Genomic DNA, 17,152 nt, shown 5'->3' with positions numbered 1-17,152 from the left:
TAGTTTTACAGCCTTCGGATGAGAGGAAAATTGAATTGAGTCAATGTGCTGTTTGACGTCCTTTGTAAAAACAAAGAAGTTAGGCTTTTTACCTGTAAATTTGCTTTTATGAATATGAACTTTAGCCAATATGCCTACCGCTGCCAATACAGTTGAATAAATCCATAAAAGACACAGAACAACATAAAAGGCACAGGAATAGAATCATATCTTAAAAAAACAAAGCAAAAACTGAGTGTAGAGATAGTAGTAAGGCACCTTTGTGGTTCTTCATATGGCTTAAAGACTGCAGGACACATACTGTTCTCCCACCACTGCTGTACAGTATATATGACGTCATGTTTCCAGTGCTCGCACGCCCTCTTGTGGTCGGTGTCGGTGCTCCCTGCTCCTCCTCCCCTCTCTGATCAACAACCAGCCTGGTGATATCATATGCTGGCTAAACCTCCACACAGAAGCAAAATGGCCGATAGTAAACTAACCGATCATACAGCGTCTGACAGTCATCAAGGGGTTATGCATGTTTTGTTTACAGCTTGAGAACTACAGTCGCGCAAAAAGGATACTCGCCTTTCCGCGTTTTTTTCTACAATTAACATTTCGCCTTTCGGTGATGTCATTTCTTATTCAACTTAGCCTTGAAAGCCTCGAAGAACTAGCTCGCTAAGCTAGCTACCTTGCTAGCCTGCTAGCGGTAGGTCTGCAAGAATTTTTGCACAGAAGCACTTTATGTCCTTTGTGATTCCCGAGGTGAGTATTCAACGTTAACCTTATACGCTTCGATGTTTTTTGTAATGTGTGTGTTGGGTATTAACGTTAATTATTTCCGCGTTTACACAGAAAAAACATTTGGGGTTCTCAGTTTAAGAGAGCTTCGCTTGTAGTGCGTTGCAATGCTGAGGAAACGTCACTGAAGTTCGTCGTTTAATTAGGCCCTGTCGAGCGTTACTGATGAACCAGCCTGCTAGCAGTATGTTCACTGACTTGTTCGTAGTGTTTTCGTGCCCACTTTTAAGTTCTGTACGTTATGTTAATGAAATGTACTGTTTGAAATTAAGGGGCTTATCGTTGGCTAATATGACGTGCCTGCAGTCTGCAGACAACTGCGTACAGGTTAGATTCGTCGAGCCGAGCGTCGGAGGCACCTTGCTCCGGGGCAGCCTGCCGCCGTGAGCCCCAGCTCGTCAGGTCACGGTACACTGATCAGCGGCAGCTTTAAAGTCGGCTAACCTTAGCTCTTCCTCACACAGGTCAAGCTTTCGATGGTCTCTAGTGGCTGCACAGCTATTCTTTACCGATTATTTACACGAAAATCAGGTCATTTGCTCGGTATGTGGCTCCAAACATCTGGCTTGTAGGGATTCTGGTCCATTATATCAATTGTGTATTAAACGTAATGTCAGCTGACCTATTTATACGGGATACAGTGAGAGGTTATTGCCATACGTTGTCAAGTTAGCGTACACTAGCGCTCTGTGACATGTTGCTAATTATGTGCAGCTTAGCCGACGGAAACACCGGGCCCAGTCGTATTTACAGCTCTCTGGTAAGATCTCTTTACTTACACATAGAGAACTGGTCCCTCTCAGCCCCCAGCAATGTTTTGCTTTCAGTTAAAACTGGCTCACGTGACTTGAGTATAAGTTGTGTATTTGCGTATTGCATTCACTGTGTTAACTTTTGGCAGGGTGGGAGGCAGGTGTTAGATCAGTGAGAGCATGTCCTTCATAACACTGGATGGATCCCGTCATGCACTGGCATTAAAGCTGGTGTCTCCTGGATAATGCTGTCATTACAGTTACTATGATGTAAAATGATGATTGTTGTATAGTTTGAAGTCACTTGTTTGTTTAGCTACTGCCTGTGTTGTCTGTTGGTTGGAATTGCAATCGTTTGCTTGTTAATGAATTATGCAGTGAGAAGCTAGGCTACCAAGGGCTGTTGTCATGCTGTCTGCCCCTGGTTAACATTACATTCTTTACAACACTCACTGTGTGGGAGTATACTTGGCAGGGATCTGATCAAATGCATATTACTCATGTTGAGTTCAGGTCTGAACTGTGTGTGTGTGTGTGTGAGAGAGAGAGGTATGCTTTTGTGAGCATTAAATTACTTTCAGTGTGGCTTGATGTGTAGCGTAAATAATTGAATGTGTACATTTCTCTTCACAGACAGGAGAATCAGGAAAGGGAACAGCAGTTCATGGAAGACAAGAAAAAGAAGAAAGAAGATAAAAAGAAAAGGGAAACCTCTCAGAAGGTAAACTGAGTCACTAAATGGCACAGCTGACTTTGACGATATATTTTGCAGATAATCTGTGTGGTATTCCTGCTTTCCATATCATTATCACTCATTTGTTCAGGGTTGTTTTTGAGGACTAGACTTCTCAAGATTAACTTGACATTGTCACTGTTTTATTAGTTAACTGAAATTTTAGTGCTTTGGGTAGGATTTTGTCATGTTTGGAAATTGTAAAAAAAACTAATGTCATATATATATATTATATTTTATGTTGGTGGAAACAGTGCCTCGCTTGTAATTGTCTTCTGCCTTATATCTGACTTGCTCTTTGTATTTTAGGTGCCAGAACAGAAAATCAAAGGTATGTTTTTTTTTTCTTTTGTTATTATCACATTCTTCTTCCTTCTATCAGTCACTATTTCATATGATAATGTCAGTGGTATAACTTGTGTGTCTTATTGTTAAATATGCTGTAATCAGCAGTACATAGCTTTTATAAGAACTTAAATGTATTGTGATTACCAAGGGAATTATTACACAAGGTTTTGCCTATACAGTACCAGTCAAAAGTTTGGAGACACTTTCTCATTCAAGGGAGTGGGAAGGTGTGTCCAAACGTTTGACTGGTACTGTATGTGCTCATACTTCAGACACTTAACAAAGCACATTTTCTTCGACTGTTAGCTACTTGGTAACTTACCCTATCTGTAACCCTCATGGATTTAGTCTTTTTATTGTACTAAAGTCTACTGGGGATTCACAACCTTTATTATTTGTTTATTCCAGTGCCAGAATCAGCCAAGCCCTCCTCTACCCAGCCGCTCGCCACCCCAGGCTCAGTGTCCCCCAGCCCTGGCCCTATTGCCCCCTCATCCCCCAGTCCTGGTGCAGCCGGGGTTTCTGCACAAGTTCCTCCTGGTGGTGGGAACAATGCAAAGCAGCGGACTGCTGTGGCCAACGGACAGCCCTCCTCCCCCTCTGGAAGCCAGACCTCCCAGCAGCAGCGATACATGTCCAGAGAGGTACCACCAAGATTTCGCTGCCAGCAGGACCACAAAGTGCTACTGAAGAGGGGCCAGCCACCGCTGTCCTCCATGCTGCTGGGTGGAGGAGGAGGGGAAGGGGGTGCAGGAGGGGTTGGAGTGGGCAGTGGCTGGGGAGCCACCTCACCTCTTTCCTCACAGGGAGCAGATAACCCCAATGCAAACACAGCTGGAGCCACAGGTGGGTCGATGTCCCAGAGCAGAAAAGATTAACAAGTTGAATATGTAGTCCACTGAGTACCACATGCACCAACAAGAGTGATCTTCTATCTTAAAGTAATAATTGTCCAGGAACTTGCTTTTGTTAAGAAACACCACTGTGCTTTGTACAGTTTTTCCAACAGCCATTAAAATGATTTTAAAACAGCATATCACCATCAATTGACATTACAACATAAAATCAACTTAAATTATAGTTGTAAAGTTGTAGATGACCACAGTAATATACACCACTGACTAGTAATCTCAAGTAATGGCACCACTAATTGGTACAATGTACAAGTTATTAGTTAGTATAATTAGTGCTTAAATTGTCAATTAAATGAATGGTCTCAATTTTTTCCATCTAGATTCCAACCTGGGTTCATCCTCTCCTTCACCCCCCACCTCCTCCTCATCCTCATTATGTGTCGCTGGTCTGTCGTCGTCGTCTTCTACTACTACTACTACTTCAACTTATGCAAATTCCACATGGGGGGCAGGCTCTGTCAGCCAGTCCTCCTCTCAGGGCTGTGGGAAGGTGATTGTGGATGGGACTGACCTGGAGGATTGGCCTAGCATCCTAGGCGGGGCCAAATTGAATTCTGACGGGGCTGGAGGAGGGGTGCAGGAGCAAGACTGCCCCGGTAACAACAACAACAGTAGTGCCTCATGGAGTGAAAGAAACATCCAGCAGAAGGGAGGAGCAGGAGGAGGAGGAGCAGGGAACATGGACAATCCCTCCCCACCTCATTCTTCTCCTCTTTCCTCCTCGTCGTCGCTTAATGAATGTGTTCAGTCAAGTGGTGGTGTGTGGGGATCATCCACCTCCTCTCAGGTGGAGGCAGGGCTGGGATCAGCAGCATTTTACAATTCCAAAGTCTCCCATCTTCTTCCTGGGCCTCAGGAGAGCCCTGTAGGTGGCAACAGCAGTGTCCCTGGTGCCAATTTCAACCCCAACGTGAACCCCTCCGCCTGGCCTGCCCTAGTGCAGGGTGGGACATCATCTTCGGCTAGCGACGGCCTTCCTCTACACTCGTCCATTACATCAGCTTCCTCGTTCTCTGCCAGCACCACCCTCATCACCACTCACTCTCTTTCATCTGTGAATCAAACTAGCCTCCATAGGCAGCACACTGAGACAGCTGTGGTAGCCAGGATTGGAGAACAGCAGCAGCACTTGGGAAACCCAGGACTGGAACTGGGTTCAGATGGAGGTGTGCGAGGAGTAGGGGCAGGACCAGGACCAAATCAAGAGGGTGGCACTGAGAGGGAGAGTCTTGCTGGTGTCGAAGAAGGGAGTGGAAATCTCTCTGGCTCTTCATCTTCCTCCTCTGCTGCCTCTTCCTCTTGGAGATCCATGCCTCCAGTGTCCTCTGACCTCAGTGCAGGTGTCTCACAGGCAGATGGGTGGAGGGGAGGGGGGACTGGAGCTCAAGGGCAGGAAGGGAACGTATGGGGCTTTGGTAGCCAGGGTGACAAGGCAGCGTGGGGCAGGGGAAATGATGGTGGCTCAAATACCCCAGTGGTATCTCAGGGAGCGTGGGAAGACGGGAGTTCAGAAGCAGAATGGGGTGGCACAGCGGGAGGTGTAAGTTCAAGTAACTTAGCAATAGGAAGTGGAAGAGGAGGAGATGGGAGCAGTAACAGCAGCAGTAGTGGAGGCAGTGTAGGTGTTGGCGGCAGTGTTTTGCAGGACTCTGCCTCACCAAAGTTTGCAACTATGACAAAAGCTTGGGACAATCAGAAAGGGATCGAAAGTGGGGATGGGGCAGTTGGGGAGTGGGATGGAGGAGGAGGAGGGCAGGGTGGAGGCAGTGGAGGTGGAGGACCTTCATCCTCTAGCGGAGGAGGGTCTATAGCTGGAAGTGGTGGAGGAGGGAGTGGTAGCGGACATAAACAGGAGCAAGCCTCGTCTGTGCGCGACCACGCCAACCAAACCTCCAATGCTGAAGTGGCCTTACTTAGCATGCTCAATCGATCTGACTTGGACCCCAGAGTTCTGTCTAACACGGGCTGGGGGCAGACCCAGATTCGACAGAATGTGGCCTGGGACCTGGACACCACAAAAGGAGCAGCAAACAGAAATGAAAGAAGCACTTCATCTTCCTCTGCATTCTCATCAGGAACCATGAACACTACCACTAGTCGCGGTCCTGGGTACCCGTCAAACACCAGTTCAATAACTAACGATCCATCTGCTGGTAGTCACACGACCAGCATGAACTCTGGCCCTGCTTCAGTGAGGGATGGTTGGGATGGTGGTGCTCCACAGTCCACCTGTGGTTCTCACATGCCTGGTAGCACTATGAAGAAGCCAGGAACACCAGAAGACAATATGGAGGGCAACCAGGCAAAGGCAGCTCGAGGCTGGGGTGAACTCCCACCTGAAAACCAGGGCAAAGGATGGGGGACTGAAGAACAGCAATGGGGGGATCGCAGAAGAGGAGGAGGAGGGAACTGGAGAGACTATGGAGAACAGGGTAGTGGATGGGCTGATGGTCCAGAGGAAAAAGGGACAGGGGGATGGAAGGGGACGGGAAGAGGGGAGGTAGGTGGTTGGGGAGGAAAGTGTGGAGGTGGAGGAGACTGGGGACAGAGAGACTCCATACCTGGAGGTGGGTGGGGAGATGGGCGAAGCAGAGGTGGAAGCAACTCTGATGAGGGATCTTCCTGGGGTAATTTGGATGAAGGGGGATCTCAGCGTGGAGGATGGGGAGGGGGAGATGTGGGTGGAGGCAAATCCCACCAGGACTGGGGGAGTGCCAAGCCCCACACAGCAGCAGCACAGATACCAAACAGCCAAGTGGCAACAATGAAAGCCCCAAATCAACAGCAGCACCAATCACAGGGCCAGCAGCCACCAGGAGGACCCACGCAGGGAGGGTGGAACAGCCGGCCTAATGTTGGAGGTGGAGGTACACCATCCAAGAATCAGAACCAAAGTTCGGGCTGGACGTCTGGCCCAATCCCCCAAATCTCCAGTGGTGGGGGTGACACCCTGGAGCCTAGTGGCTGGGAAGAGCCCTCCCCTCAATCCATCAGTCGCAAGATGGAAATCGACGATGGCACATCAGCCTGGGGAGACCCAACCCACTACAACAGCAAGAATGTGAACTTGTGGGACAAAAACAGCGCTACACCTGGCCAAAGCCACAGTCAGCAGGCCCCACCGCCGTCCATGCAGCAACAGCCACCTAGAAGACAGCAGGGGATGCAGCACAGCAGGGACACAAACCCTGGCAATGCAGCAGTCGGTGTGTAGACATTTTGCCATAATAAATATCTGTGCATTTAACAACCGAATTTGATTTAGCATCAGCATTTGAGGTGTTTTTAAAGTATTGCTAATTTTTTTTACCCATCAGTTTGGATGTTTCAACTATCTATTTTCCTTTGGCGCATTGTAAAGCAAATTGTTCAATTTTATCAATCTCCAGGCCCAGGTATGTGGGGCGGTGGTGCACAATCTGTTGATAATGGTACCACTGCTTGGGGTCAGGCGTCAGATGCAGCAATAGGATGGAGTGAACCAGATGAACCCGGAAAAACTTCTGGCTGGGGGAACCCCTCACCCAACCCTGGTAAATCTGGTAAGAATAGACATTTTGTGTAATTCAAAATATTACAATATCCCAGGTCTTGATGCTCAGTATCAAATCAAGCAACATTATGCATCTCCCAATTTAAATAGCTTTCAACCACAATTTTCAAAGAGAGAATCTAGAGAGAGACATTATCATAACCATTTGTTTTTTTTTTTTTGTTGCAGGCACCAAATCGATGGAAGGCTGGGGTGGGAAGGGAGAAGGATCTGTGGCAGCTTCCCGGCACCCCAGCTGGGATGAGGAAGATGATGGTAGTGGAGGGGTCTGGAACAGTACTGGCTCCCAGGGAAGCAGCTCCTCCTTTAACTCTGGCGGCTGGGGTCAGACTCATGGAGGAAAGAGAGGCAACATAAAGGTTGGGAAAATTAAGTCCCAGGACACTCAGGTTCATGTGGGCTCTCTTGACTCATTGTTTTAAATATTAAAAACCAAAAGCGACATTTTAGATGAAAGTCATTTTAAAGTCAGACAAAGCAGTTCTTATTTTGTTTCGTAACTTTCCTCAGTATTGACCACCATTTGCATTTTTATTCTCTTCTTTTTTTTTTTTTTAATTTACTTTATTTTTTTACTGAGAGTAATGATTGAATTTCTTCCCTAAAGGGTGGAGGAGGGGACAGCTGGATGAACCCAGTGTCACGCCAGTTTTCAAACATGGGTCTTCTGGTAAGATTTATTCATAATTAATTTTTCAAAAATAATTCTAGTGTTTTGAAGCAGCAACTGTAAGGCGTCATTGATGTTTTATGTGGGTTCTTGATTGTTGCACTGCTATTTTAAGATTTATTACGTTTTCTCTAAAAAGATACTAAATCAAAGCTCACATAATCAAATGTTGCGTCACAAACACTGATATTGTTGTAATGAAGAATGGATTATCAGTGAGGTCTCTGTTACAGTTCCCTTTAACTAAATAACTTTGTTGTTTCTTAGGGTGATGACCCAAGTGTTGATAAGAAGATGGAAGGAGACAAGAGAGGCATAACTGACTATAATGGAGAGATGAGGAGGGGAGGAAGAGGTGGAGGAGGTTACCGGATGCCTAGTTCCAAAGACATGGGTCCTGTCGACATGGGGCCCTATGGTGAAAAAGTATGTTTCCCTTACAGCAAGTGCTCTTTAAAGTGCTCATGAAACTGCTTAACCGCAATTCCATGTTCAGTGTTGATGCTTGAAAAACAACAATCAAATGAGAAATCTTCAACTACAAATTTATTGCTATTGTTGTATGGTTTCCATTTTACTCTGCTCCAGATGGGTGGCCATGGAGTGTTTGTTGGCAGTGGCGGAGGGATGCCTCAGCCTCGAGGGATGCACCAGCCTGGCATGCATCCCATGAACCCCTCCCAGGGGTTACGTGCTCAAGTGCCTCATCAGTTCCTGTCTGCTCAGGTCTGGTGTCTTCTTTGTCTAATGTTTCTAAGTACTAAATTAATATTGCCCATACGGCTGATGCTGCATGTGAATAGTTGGAGAGGTGAAGGGGAAGATATGCATTAAACTCATAGTGATACTCTGGGCAGTTGGTTAGTTGGCTGCTGTCTAGCAGAATAATTTATTACCTGACTACCTTAATGATCTGGCAATAGATATCACAAAAATGGCTTTTTGGCCACTAACACAATGTTTAGACATGATAAAACAATGACTTTATTTATTTATTTCTTGTGTTCTGTATATGAACTATTAATTCAATTGTTTTCCCAGAACACTTTGGCAACATCTGAAGTTCTCTGTCACACATCTTTCATCAGACACCTTGTAAAATTACCAAACTGGAGATGACGTTTTAGTTGTCTTATTCATCTCATCTTATAAATGAATGCAGGCCCGCACTTGTTGCATCTTGAAGTCTTCTTTGTCTCTGGAAAATACAACTATGTTTTAAGGAGCGGCTGCTCAAAATCACTTGCAGAAGTCTGCCCTCTTGCATACAAATTCAGTCCCACAGCAATAAATAAACTGTCTTACACACCAGCGTGGTAGATGGGATAGCCATGATAAGAAATGTCACTTAAAGTTTCTGTATCAATAGCTTTATGTAATTGAATTGCTGTGACATACAGGTGCCGGGTCCTATGCTGAAGCAGATGCCCTCTCCTGGTGGCAGTGTGGGTGGAGTGGTCGGAGGAGTAGGCGGCGTCAGTGGCGTTGGAAGTGTTGGAGGGGTCGGTGGTGTTGGTGGAGGAATGTTCCCTCCTCAGATTTCCCCACAGCAGCTAGCAATGCTCAGCAACATTTACCCCCACATGCAGCAGTTCCATCTGGTATGTGCCTAATGCTAGATTGTTCATTGATGTATTCATTCATCACATTAAATATTTATTTCAATTTTGATGGTTTTGCACCACAGCCTGTGTAACTCTGCATTGGAATATCTTAAAATGCACGGCGAATTGTATTAAACCCACCCCTTATAGTGCACTCACAGTATCTGTATGTGAACAGTAGCTTGTAATATTCTTTGTTTACCTCCATCTCTGAACATTTCTGCCCTCCAACCCACAGGCTTGTCAACTCCTGCTACAACAGCAGCAACAGCAGCAGCAGCAGCAGCTCCTGCAGAACCAGAGGAAGTTCCCTCAGCCTCAGCCTCTCAGGCAGCAGCCAGACCCACAGCAGGTGAGCATTATTGTGTTTTATACAGTACCATGCAATGTCACCAGGACCTCAACCATTACTATTGTACCTGTATGTCTCCGCTGCAACATTACTGTCTCAATCACACTACAGAACATACTAATTGTTAGGTGTTGTAAGTGCACTCTATTTATGGGAAGTGGTTAGAACTGTTCAGGTGATTATTTCACTCTGAATAATTAGTTGAGATTTACTGCCTTTGGGTAGTGCCAGGAAAAGTCTCAGTCACAAAGAGCTACACACTAATTAGTAAGACTTAACATACTCTCCATGATCTTCTGGTAGTCCCTTAATGTGACTACAATGTGCCCTTTCATCATGTAGGCTAGAATCTGTAAATTTTTATACGTTGGTAATTAAAGTTTTAACTCACCGAGTCTATTTGTGACCATTCAGTGTACTTTGCAATTAGTCTGATTTATGTTCTTAAATCTTGTCCTTCTCAGCTGGCGAGGATTATGGCTATTCTGCAGCAGCAAAGACAGCATCAGCATGGTGGAGTTGGAGGAGCAGCAGGAGGGAGCTCCAAACTCTCCCCGTCTCACCTGGGCCTATCCAAACAGCCCATGGTAGACCCCCTTCCGCATCCTGGGATGGGTGGCCCCTTATCAGACCTACATGCCAAAACTCAAGGGATGTACTCGGGTGAGTCCAGCAAGCAAATTGTTTGTGGGTTAGACTGCATTGGTCAGATGTGATGCAATCAGCTCTATATGTACAACTATAAATAAAAAGGATATAGCTAATTAAGGTTTAAAGTTGTATGTGTTAGGCTGCCAAAATAACATTGTAGAATCCTATCTTATGGTACATGAAGTTATCAGATCCACATAGAATGAGGAGATTTGGGATCTTCATCTGTTTGTCTAGGTGGGCCAATAACAACCATCCAGTCATATCCATCTAATTTGTGCCAACACAAGCATATGTTACCTTTGTCATCATTGTTGCTGTAACAACAGCTTCTGGCCTTCATTACTTTGTGTTCAGTGTCACTGGGATTGCACGCATTTGGGTGGGGGCTACATTTACCAGTTTAGCCAGTCTTTATTGAACTGAACTTTAGTGGAATGCAGTATAGCCATGAATATTTGTGTTTTTCCTCTTGTTAGGGCTTGCCCCTGGCGGTAACCTGTCAGGACTAGAGCTCGGTCCCATGATGGGAGGGATGAAGGACACAGGAGGACAGCAGTCCCGCTTCAAATGGATGATGGAGGGACATTCCCCAGCTCCATCTCCCCCTGACACAAACCTTCACAAGAATGGTAGGTTAACATGGTTTGTAACATGATTTTTGCATAGACAAGTTTCACACTTTAGGAAAACACACCTCACACCTCAGTCAGTGATTTGAAACATAATAATGTCAATCGGTTTGACCTTATTTCTCTCTACCTTGCTATTCCCAAGGCCCTTTACCCAGCGCTTTAAAGGTGAGAGGAGGATCCCCTTACTCCCAGTATGAAATGCTGGGCGGTGAAGGTTTAGGTATTCCCCCTCAAGGCTCTGCAGACAACTGGCACCGGACCCCTGGGAGTAAAATGGGGAACAAACCTGCCACATCCAGCTGGCCTCCAGGTGAATCCGTCTTTCTCTGCTTCTTGTTACTATATGATGAATTGTGATGAGACAACAGACAATTTAATTTCAACTGAGGCTCAAATATGCAGGGGGCCATATTGCCATCTTATTTTCATAGCCTTCCAATACATGTTGGGTGTTATAAATAAATGTCACGTTAAGCAAAGGAGTGTCACAATTTCAATTCTAAATTATAAATCGATTGAAAATGAGCGTTTGATTTCAAACTTCGAAGAAACAACAGAACTGGAAAATCCTCCTGCTTCCCTGAAGTCACCGGTGTGGCAACAGTTTGCCTTCCCCATGAGTTGTCTAAACAGTGCACACGTCGTTGACAGAGGAACTACAGTTTATAGGCTATGCTACACACTTCGGTAAAGTTGTAAATATATTGACAGATTTGAAGTTCCCGGATCAATAACTCATTAGTGCAACGTTGAAACAGTAGGTAGGGTAGTCAATAGTTGTAAGGTAGTCAATGAGCTACAACTGAATTTTCACCATAACTAGCCGTCCTCTGAACTGGACTAATAACGTCGGTCTCTATGTACAGCCGGCTGTGAGATGAGTGCGTTGGGGCATAAACCAATGATCTGTTTATCTTTACAAATCAAGACTCGATAGTGTAGCGATGGTATAGCCATCAGTGCTGAAAAAACATGTTTAAATCGAATCATGACCTTAAAATGGAAAGTCAGATTGAATTGTGGATTTGGAGAATGGTGACACCCCTAGTTAAACAGAAGAGGAGGCGCAGTCAAATTGTCCCCAAATAAATAAAGGAAAAATAGTGGGATCAGCACACCCTCAACCACCAGATTTTGGTTTTGTGATCTTTGTATTTGATTTTTTAAAAATGCAGAAGCATTATAGCATTTCATTTCAATCATTCAATGTTTTCTGTTCTCTGATGATAGAGTTCCAGCCCGGTGTGCCCTGGAAGGGAATCCAGAGTAGTGGAGACCCAGAGTCCGACCCCTACATGACCCCTGGTAGTGTTCTTGGCTCCCCAGGACCCCCAACCCTTAACGACTCTGACCACCAGTTACTGCGAGACAACATAGGTATTTGACGAAATGTGCCAAATATTTTGATGAATATAGTTGTTTGTTTCAACAGACTGTTATCTTTCCTGACATCACATACAGATCTCAAAAATCATGACATTTGTTAAAGTAATACAGGAGTTCAAAGTTCTTTGGTTCACAAGTAAAACCAAAGCATAGATTACATGGGCTTTTGTTTTTCATTTACTGAATCCTCATCGTTCTCTCACATGCACAAAGTGAGGCATGCAGCCAAGTTTTACTTTTTTGTTTAAATCAGTAGTTTTTTAATACTTAAAGATAAATCAAATCATCACACACTTGTTTTAGGGAGAAGTGCGTTGCCCAGCATCCTAAATACAGTATGTTTCCTTACTTCTCTTGGTGAAATTCAGAAAGGAGAACATACACGTTTTAGAAATCCCTGAAAACAGGCTTCAGTGCCATTTATTGGTATAAAGTCTTTGGTCAAAGGTTTGACAAACAGTGTTCTTCACAGGCTCTATCTCCAGTCCAGCTGAACTATAGTCATCTTATCTTGTTTATCACAGGATGTTTTATTCAGATAACCTTGTAATGTTTCATAGGGCCAAATCCCTCCCTCAACACCTCGCTGCCTTCACCAGGTGCCTGGCCCTACAGTGCCTCAGACAGCCCCCTCAGCAATGCACACAGCACAGGTATGTTTTCATTATTTTAATCTCTTTTTTTCTACTGCATTTTGACTTTGGAATCTCTTTCATGGCATTAGCTCAGTTGTTATTTGCTTTGCTGTTTCTTGATTTCTGTGACTACAATTGTTTTCACTATATTTCACTGGTGTACAAGTTATGCTTTTTCTACAAAGACGCCAAAGGAATTACTCTCCACTCCCATTTCTGTGGTTTGTTTGTGAAAACACATTTTCCCCCTCTTTTCCCCACCGCCCCATTTCCTCTTCAGGAAAGTACTCGGAGTACAAGCCCAGCTGGCCCCCAGAGCCCATCGGACAAAACAAGTTGTGGAAGACCAATCGCAACAGCTCACAGCTGCCACGCCCCCCTCCTGGCTTAACCAATCAGAAGCAGGCCTCACCTTCCCCATGGGGTAGTGGAGGCCCGCGGTTAGCCCGGGGCTGGGGAGGGGGTGGGATCAACCAAGAGTCAAGATTTGGGCCAGGTACTGTTTACAGGGGAAAGATCAGATTATTTTGTAACCATTTGTCTGCTTATAACTTCACTATAAACAGTATAGATAAAGTCTCAGGTTTGACTACAGTAACATGGAAGCTATAATAAAAGTTGTCTTTATTTAAGTAAAGTCATCTTCAGCATTGTCTTGATATCCTCACTAACTGGTTCGTCCTTGTCCTCCTTTCTGTTTCTCTTCTTGTCTTTATAGGCTCAGCTTGGAGTGATGGTGTGGCCTCTAGAGGCAGTTGCTGGTTGCTGCTGAGCAACCTGACCCCTCAGGTAAGGAGTGCAAAAAAGAGGGAAGGACAGATTAAGAGAGTTGGAAACCATGAGAGGAGACTTCAGGGTTCAGGGATGTTGTAGCACAAGAGACACAAGGAAAATATTTCCTATAGTGACATTGTAGAGAATAGACAGGAAAAGAGAAGAGGGAGATTTGGATTCGTACATACAACAAAGGTCTGCTGCCGGAATCAAGGTGCAGACATTGACGTTATGTGGCGTTCCTCTTAACAGAGGCTTAATTTGAGTAAGCTGTGCAAGTAACTTAGAATTTGAATTTTCTTACAACCGTTCATCACAGCAGAATTTATCACAGCTATAAAATAAAACGGCTACCCAGGCAGATTTGCCAAGATTTGAATTTGAAAGCAATAAACCGCTGTGGTCATTCATCTGTATTCTCCTTCAGTCTGTCTTATGCAAATGAGACGGAGTGATGCGTGACCCAGCTGTAATTGGATTGTGAAGTTGGATGAGCCATTTAATCAATTAGGGTTTGCACAAATGACACTAGCATGACACTGCTCTGGGAAAGGCTCAGAAATTAAAATGTTTAATGGTAAGTCTAGACAAAGTTTTTAGTTATATAGATTTTTTTTTTTTTAACAATAATCCATTTGGCCTTACTCAGTGCTCATGTGCACTCGCTTGTATTTCTTCCTCCCATAGTTAACTTTGACAGAATTACAGACACAGATAAAGCCACAGTGTACAGTCTCACAACATAATTTATTAACGTTAATTCTCATACACATAACCATTATTGTATAACCTCCTAGATACCCTGACCTTTTTCTGTTCCTATAATTGATGACTCAAGGTTGTGGACAATTATTATAACATTGACACATCACTCACACACACAGACGCGCACAATCTTTGAGACTTAACCTTTCTTCTTCTTTCCCTGTAGATCGATGGCTCCACACTGAGGACTATCTGCATGCAGCACGGCCCCCTGCTGACCTTCCACCTCGGCCTGACCCAGGGCAGCGCTCTGATTCGCTACAGCAGCCGGCAGGAAGCAGCCAAGGCCCAGGGTGCACTGCACATGTAGGTTAACCTGTAACATCCCTAATACACATCTACTTGACAATGAACATGCTCTTGTCAATCTAAAAAGCATTAATCTTTCAACTCTCTCTTAGGTGTGTACTGGGCAACACCACAATCCTGGCGGAGTTTGTGAGTGAGGAAGAAGTTGCTCGCTATTTTGCACATTCCCAGGCCGGAGGGGCAGAGGGGGCCAGCTCAGGAGGGGCAGCGGCTGGAGGGACGCAGGGTTCATCTGGAACAGGCACAGCTGTGGCCAGCAGTGGAGGTAGCTCCCCAGGAAGTGAGCGGGCAGCAGCGGGCACAACTTCAGGTGGAAACGGAAACGGTGGTGGAGGAGGGGAAAGTGGAGGCACAGTTCTAAGTAGTGTAAGGTCTCCCGGCTCTGGCTGGCAGAGTCTCGATGGTACAGGCAGTTCTTCAGAAACGTCTTCAGCCCAAGGACCAGGGCTGGGGATATTTTCCCAGTGGAGCACTAACGGGGCAGGGGAGGGCGGAGGTGTTGGGGGAGTAGAGTCCGGGAGGTCTGGACTTTGGGGAGGCATGACTGCGGGATACCCCAGCAGCAGCTTATGGGGGGCACCGCAAATTGAGGAAAGGCACCAAATGGACAGCCCTGCCGCTTTGTTGCCCGGTGATCTGCTGGGGGGAGGAGCTGATTCAATCTGAAGAGCCCCCCCTCCCCCCTCCATTTGTACGTGTAGGTTTGGACACTGATACAACATACACTGGGATACATATGTACTTACTATAGCACACACACACATTTACATGGTATGCATATTAATGTACTACACATTTACACACATGTGCATACATATACATGGTATGCATATTAATGTGCACACACATAAAGCAGAAATGTGAGACATGCTTACACACATTCTCGTGGCCAGACTTAAGCTATTATATAAACAAATGCAGGGACTGTTAGATGTGTATACAGCCTTTTTCCACAGATGAAGATTTCAACTGCTTAGACTTGAAACCTGAAAAAAAAGAATGAAAAGTCAGTTGGTCTGAAAGACTTGACTGGATTGCAATGTGCTTAGTAAATAGGGGACTTTTCAACAGATTTACATACACATGCACACACCAAAAACAGACAAGCCTTCAGACAGATAGGCACTGTAAACAGCATTACCTTCATCGTATAAGAGAACTTAAAACTACTACATGATGTGAGGTTTAAGTGCAGTTTGTATTCATGTCTCTTTAAAAAAAAAAAAAAAAAACGGAGACCGAATCCAAACACATGCAAACAGCTCTGATTGACAACAAAACTGTATCTTACTGTGTATGTTAAGTTTGGTTTTTTTCAGTTTGTTTGTATGTATGGTTTTAATTTTTGAACAGTGAAAATATTGAAAAATGTCATTGTTTTGTTTTCAAAATGCTGACCTCCTACTGTTGTATCTTGCGCACTCTTTCTCTGTTATTCTCTCTTGAACATGTTTGTTACTGTTGCAGTGATAAATGTTAAAATTGCTGGCAGTTTGAGGCTATGTTGCATTTCTCCATGTGTCGATACTGCGCGCAGTATCATACACACTATATGGACATGAGTATGAGTGAGACTGAGACCAAGTAAGTGGATTAAACCACCACAGTTTTGTGCGTGTGTGTGAATGTGAGGACCGTGTGTGTGTGCATGTTACTGCCTGTCATTAATGTGGGCAAGGCTGCTTACTATACAGAAGGTCTATACAAAATGTTTTGAGTGCATTCGGTATACTGCTGACTGTGTGTTAAGAAATATTGGCACTAATGCTTTTTCTCTCATTTGAAGTTGTTTGTTTTTTTAGCAGACTTGTCTTTTTTATTGTCCGACCTGCAATAATAAAAAAGAACATTTTAATGACACAAAGAGCTGAAGGCATACGCGTTGAGAAAATGGACATGCCAAATCTTATCAAACTGTGTGGAATGGGAGGGAGGGGTGGGACGGGTTGTTTACAGATGCAGAGTAAGAGTTACCGTACGTTTTTAATGTTTTGTTGTTGTGTATTTGTTTTAAATTAAGACAGGCTTTAACACTCCTGTTCAGTGTTTTCGTTTTGAGATTTTACAAAGGAAAAATTTATTTAAACAAATGAGAACAAGATTAATAAAGATGAAAGTATTGGCTTCTAAATTTGTCTTGTGGTCATTTCTGTGATGTTTTTTTGTTTGTTTGTTTGTTTTTGTGTGAATTCAGGTTCAGGTTAAGCAGCTTTAAACTGTCCCTTATCTATTAATTAATAATGCTGTCTTGTGCATGTTACATTGTTGAATATGGCAAAGAAATG

At 44.5% G+C, this 17,152-nt stretch overlaps 1 protein-coding gene across 2 annotated transcripts; it reads left to right on the top strand.

Moving 5' to 3' along the window:
* The first annotated feature begins 423 nt into the window (after positions 1-423).
* Positions 424-16,998, top strand: LOC137201337 (trinucleotide repeat-containing gene 6B protein-like). Of its 2 annotated transcripts, XM_067616337.1 has the most exons (21): positions 424-750; positions 2,172-2,259; positions 2,581-2,602; positions 3,028-3,465; positions 3,854-6,739; positions 6,923-7,075; positions 7,255-7,445; positions 7,694-7,756; positions 8,024-8,182; positions 8,345-8,482; positions 9,157-9,357; positions 9,599-9,712; positions 10,177-10,375; positions 10,843-10,995; positions 11,141-11,308; positions 12,229-12,375; positions 12,945-13,037; positions 13,300-13,515; positions 13,738-13,808; positions 14,725-14,864; positions 14,960-16,998. In XM_067616337.1, exons 2-21 carry the CDS (start codon positions 2,203-2,205, stop codon positions 15,531-15,533), a joined length of 6,183 nt encoding a protein of 2,060 aa, XP_067472438.1. In that variant the 5' UTR covers positions 424-750; positions 2,172-2,202; the 3' UTR covers positions 15,534-16,998. The 2 variants fall into 2 exon arrangements, with proteins under 2 accessions (XP_067472438.1, XP_067472437.1); XM_067616336.1 differs by lacking the exon at positions 424-750 and having other exon boundaries at positions 2,153-2,259; positions 12,984-13,037.
* Positions 16,999-17,152: the final 154 nt, after the last annotated feature.

This window comes from Thunnus thynnus, chromosome 17, assembly GCF_963924715.1.
Source record: "Thunnus thynnus chromosome 17, fThuThy2.1, whole genome shotgun sequence".
Classification (NCBI taxonomy): Eukaryota; Metazoa; Chordata; class Actinopteri; order Scombriformes; family Scombridae; genus Thunnus; species Thunnus thynnus.
This window is presented reverse-complemented; position numbering and strand designations above follow the sequence as displayed.

Bases quoted from the DNA above. Each gene is read 5' to 3' on its own strand.
- LOC137201337 (XM_067616337.1), top strand. From the start codon at position 2,203: ATGGAAGACAAGAAAAAGAAGAAAGAAGATAAAAAGAAAAGGGAAACC. The intron at 9,713-10,176 runs GTGAGCATTATT...TGTCCTTCTCAG, and splicing joins AGCAGCCAGACCCACAGCAG to CTGGCGAGGATTATGGCTAT. The intron at 12,376-12,944 runs GTATTTGACGAA...AATGTTTCATAG, and splicing joins GTTACTGCGAGACAACATAG to GGCCAAATCCCTCCCTCAAC.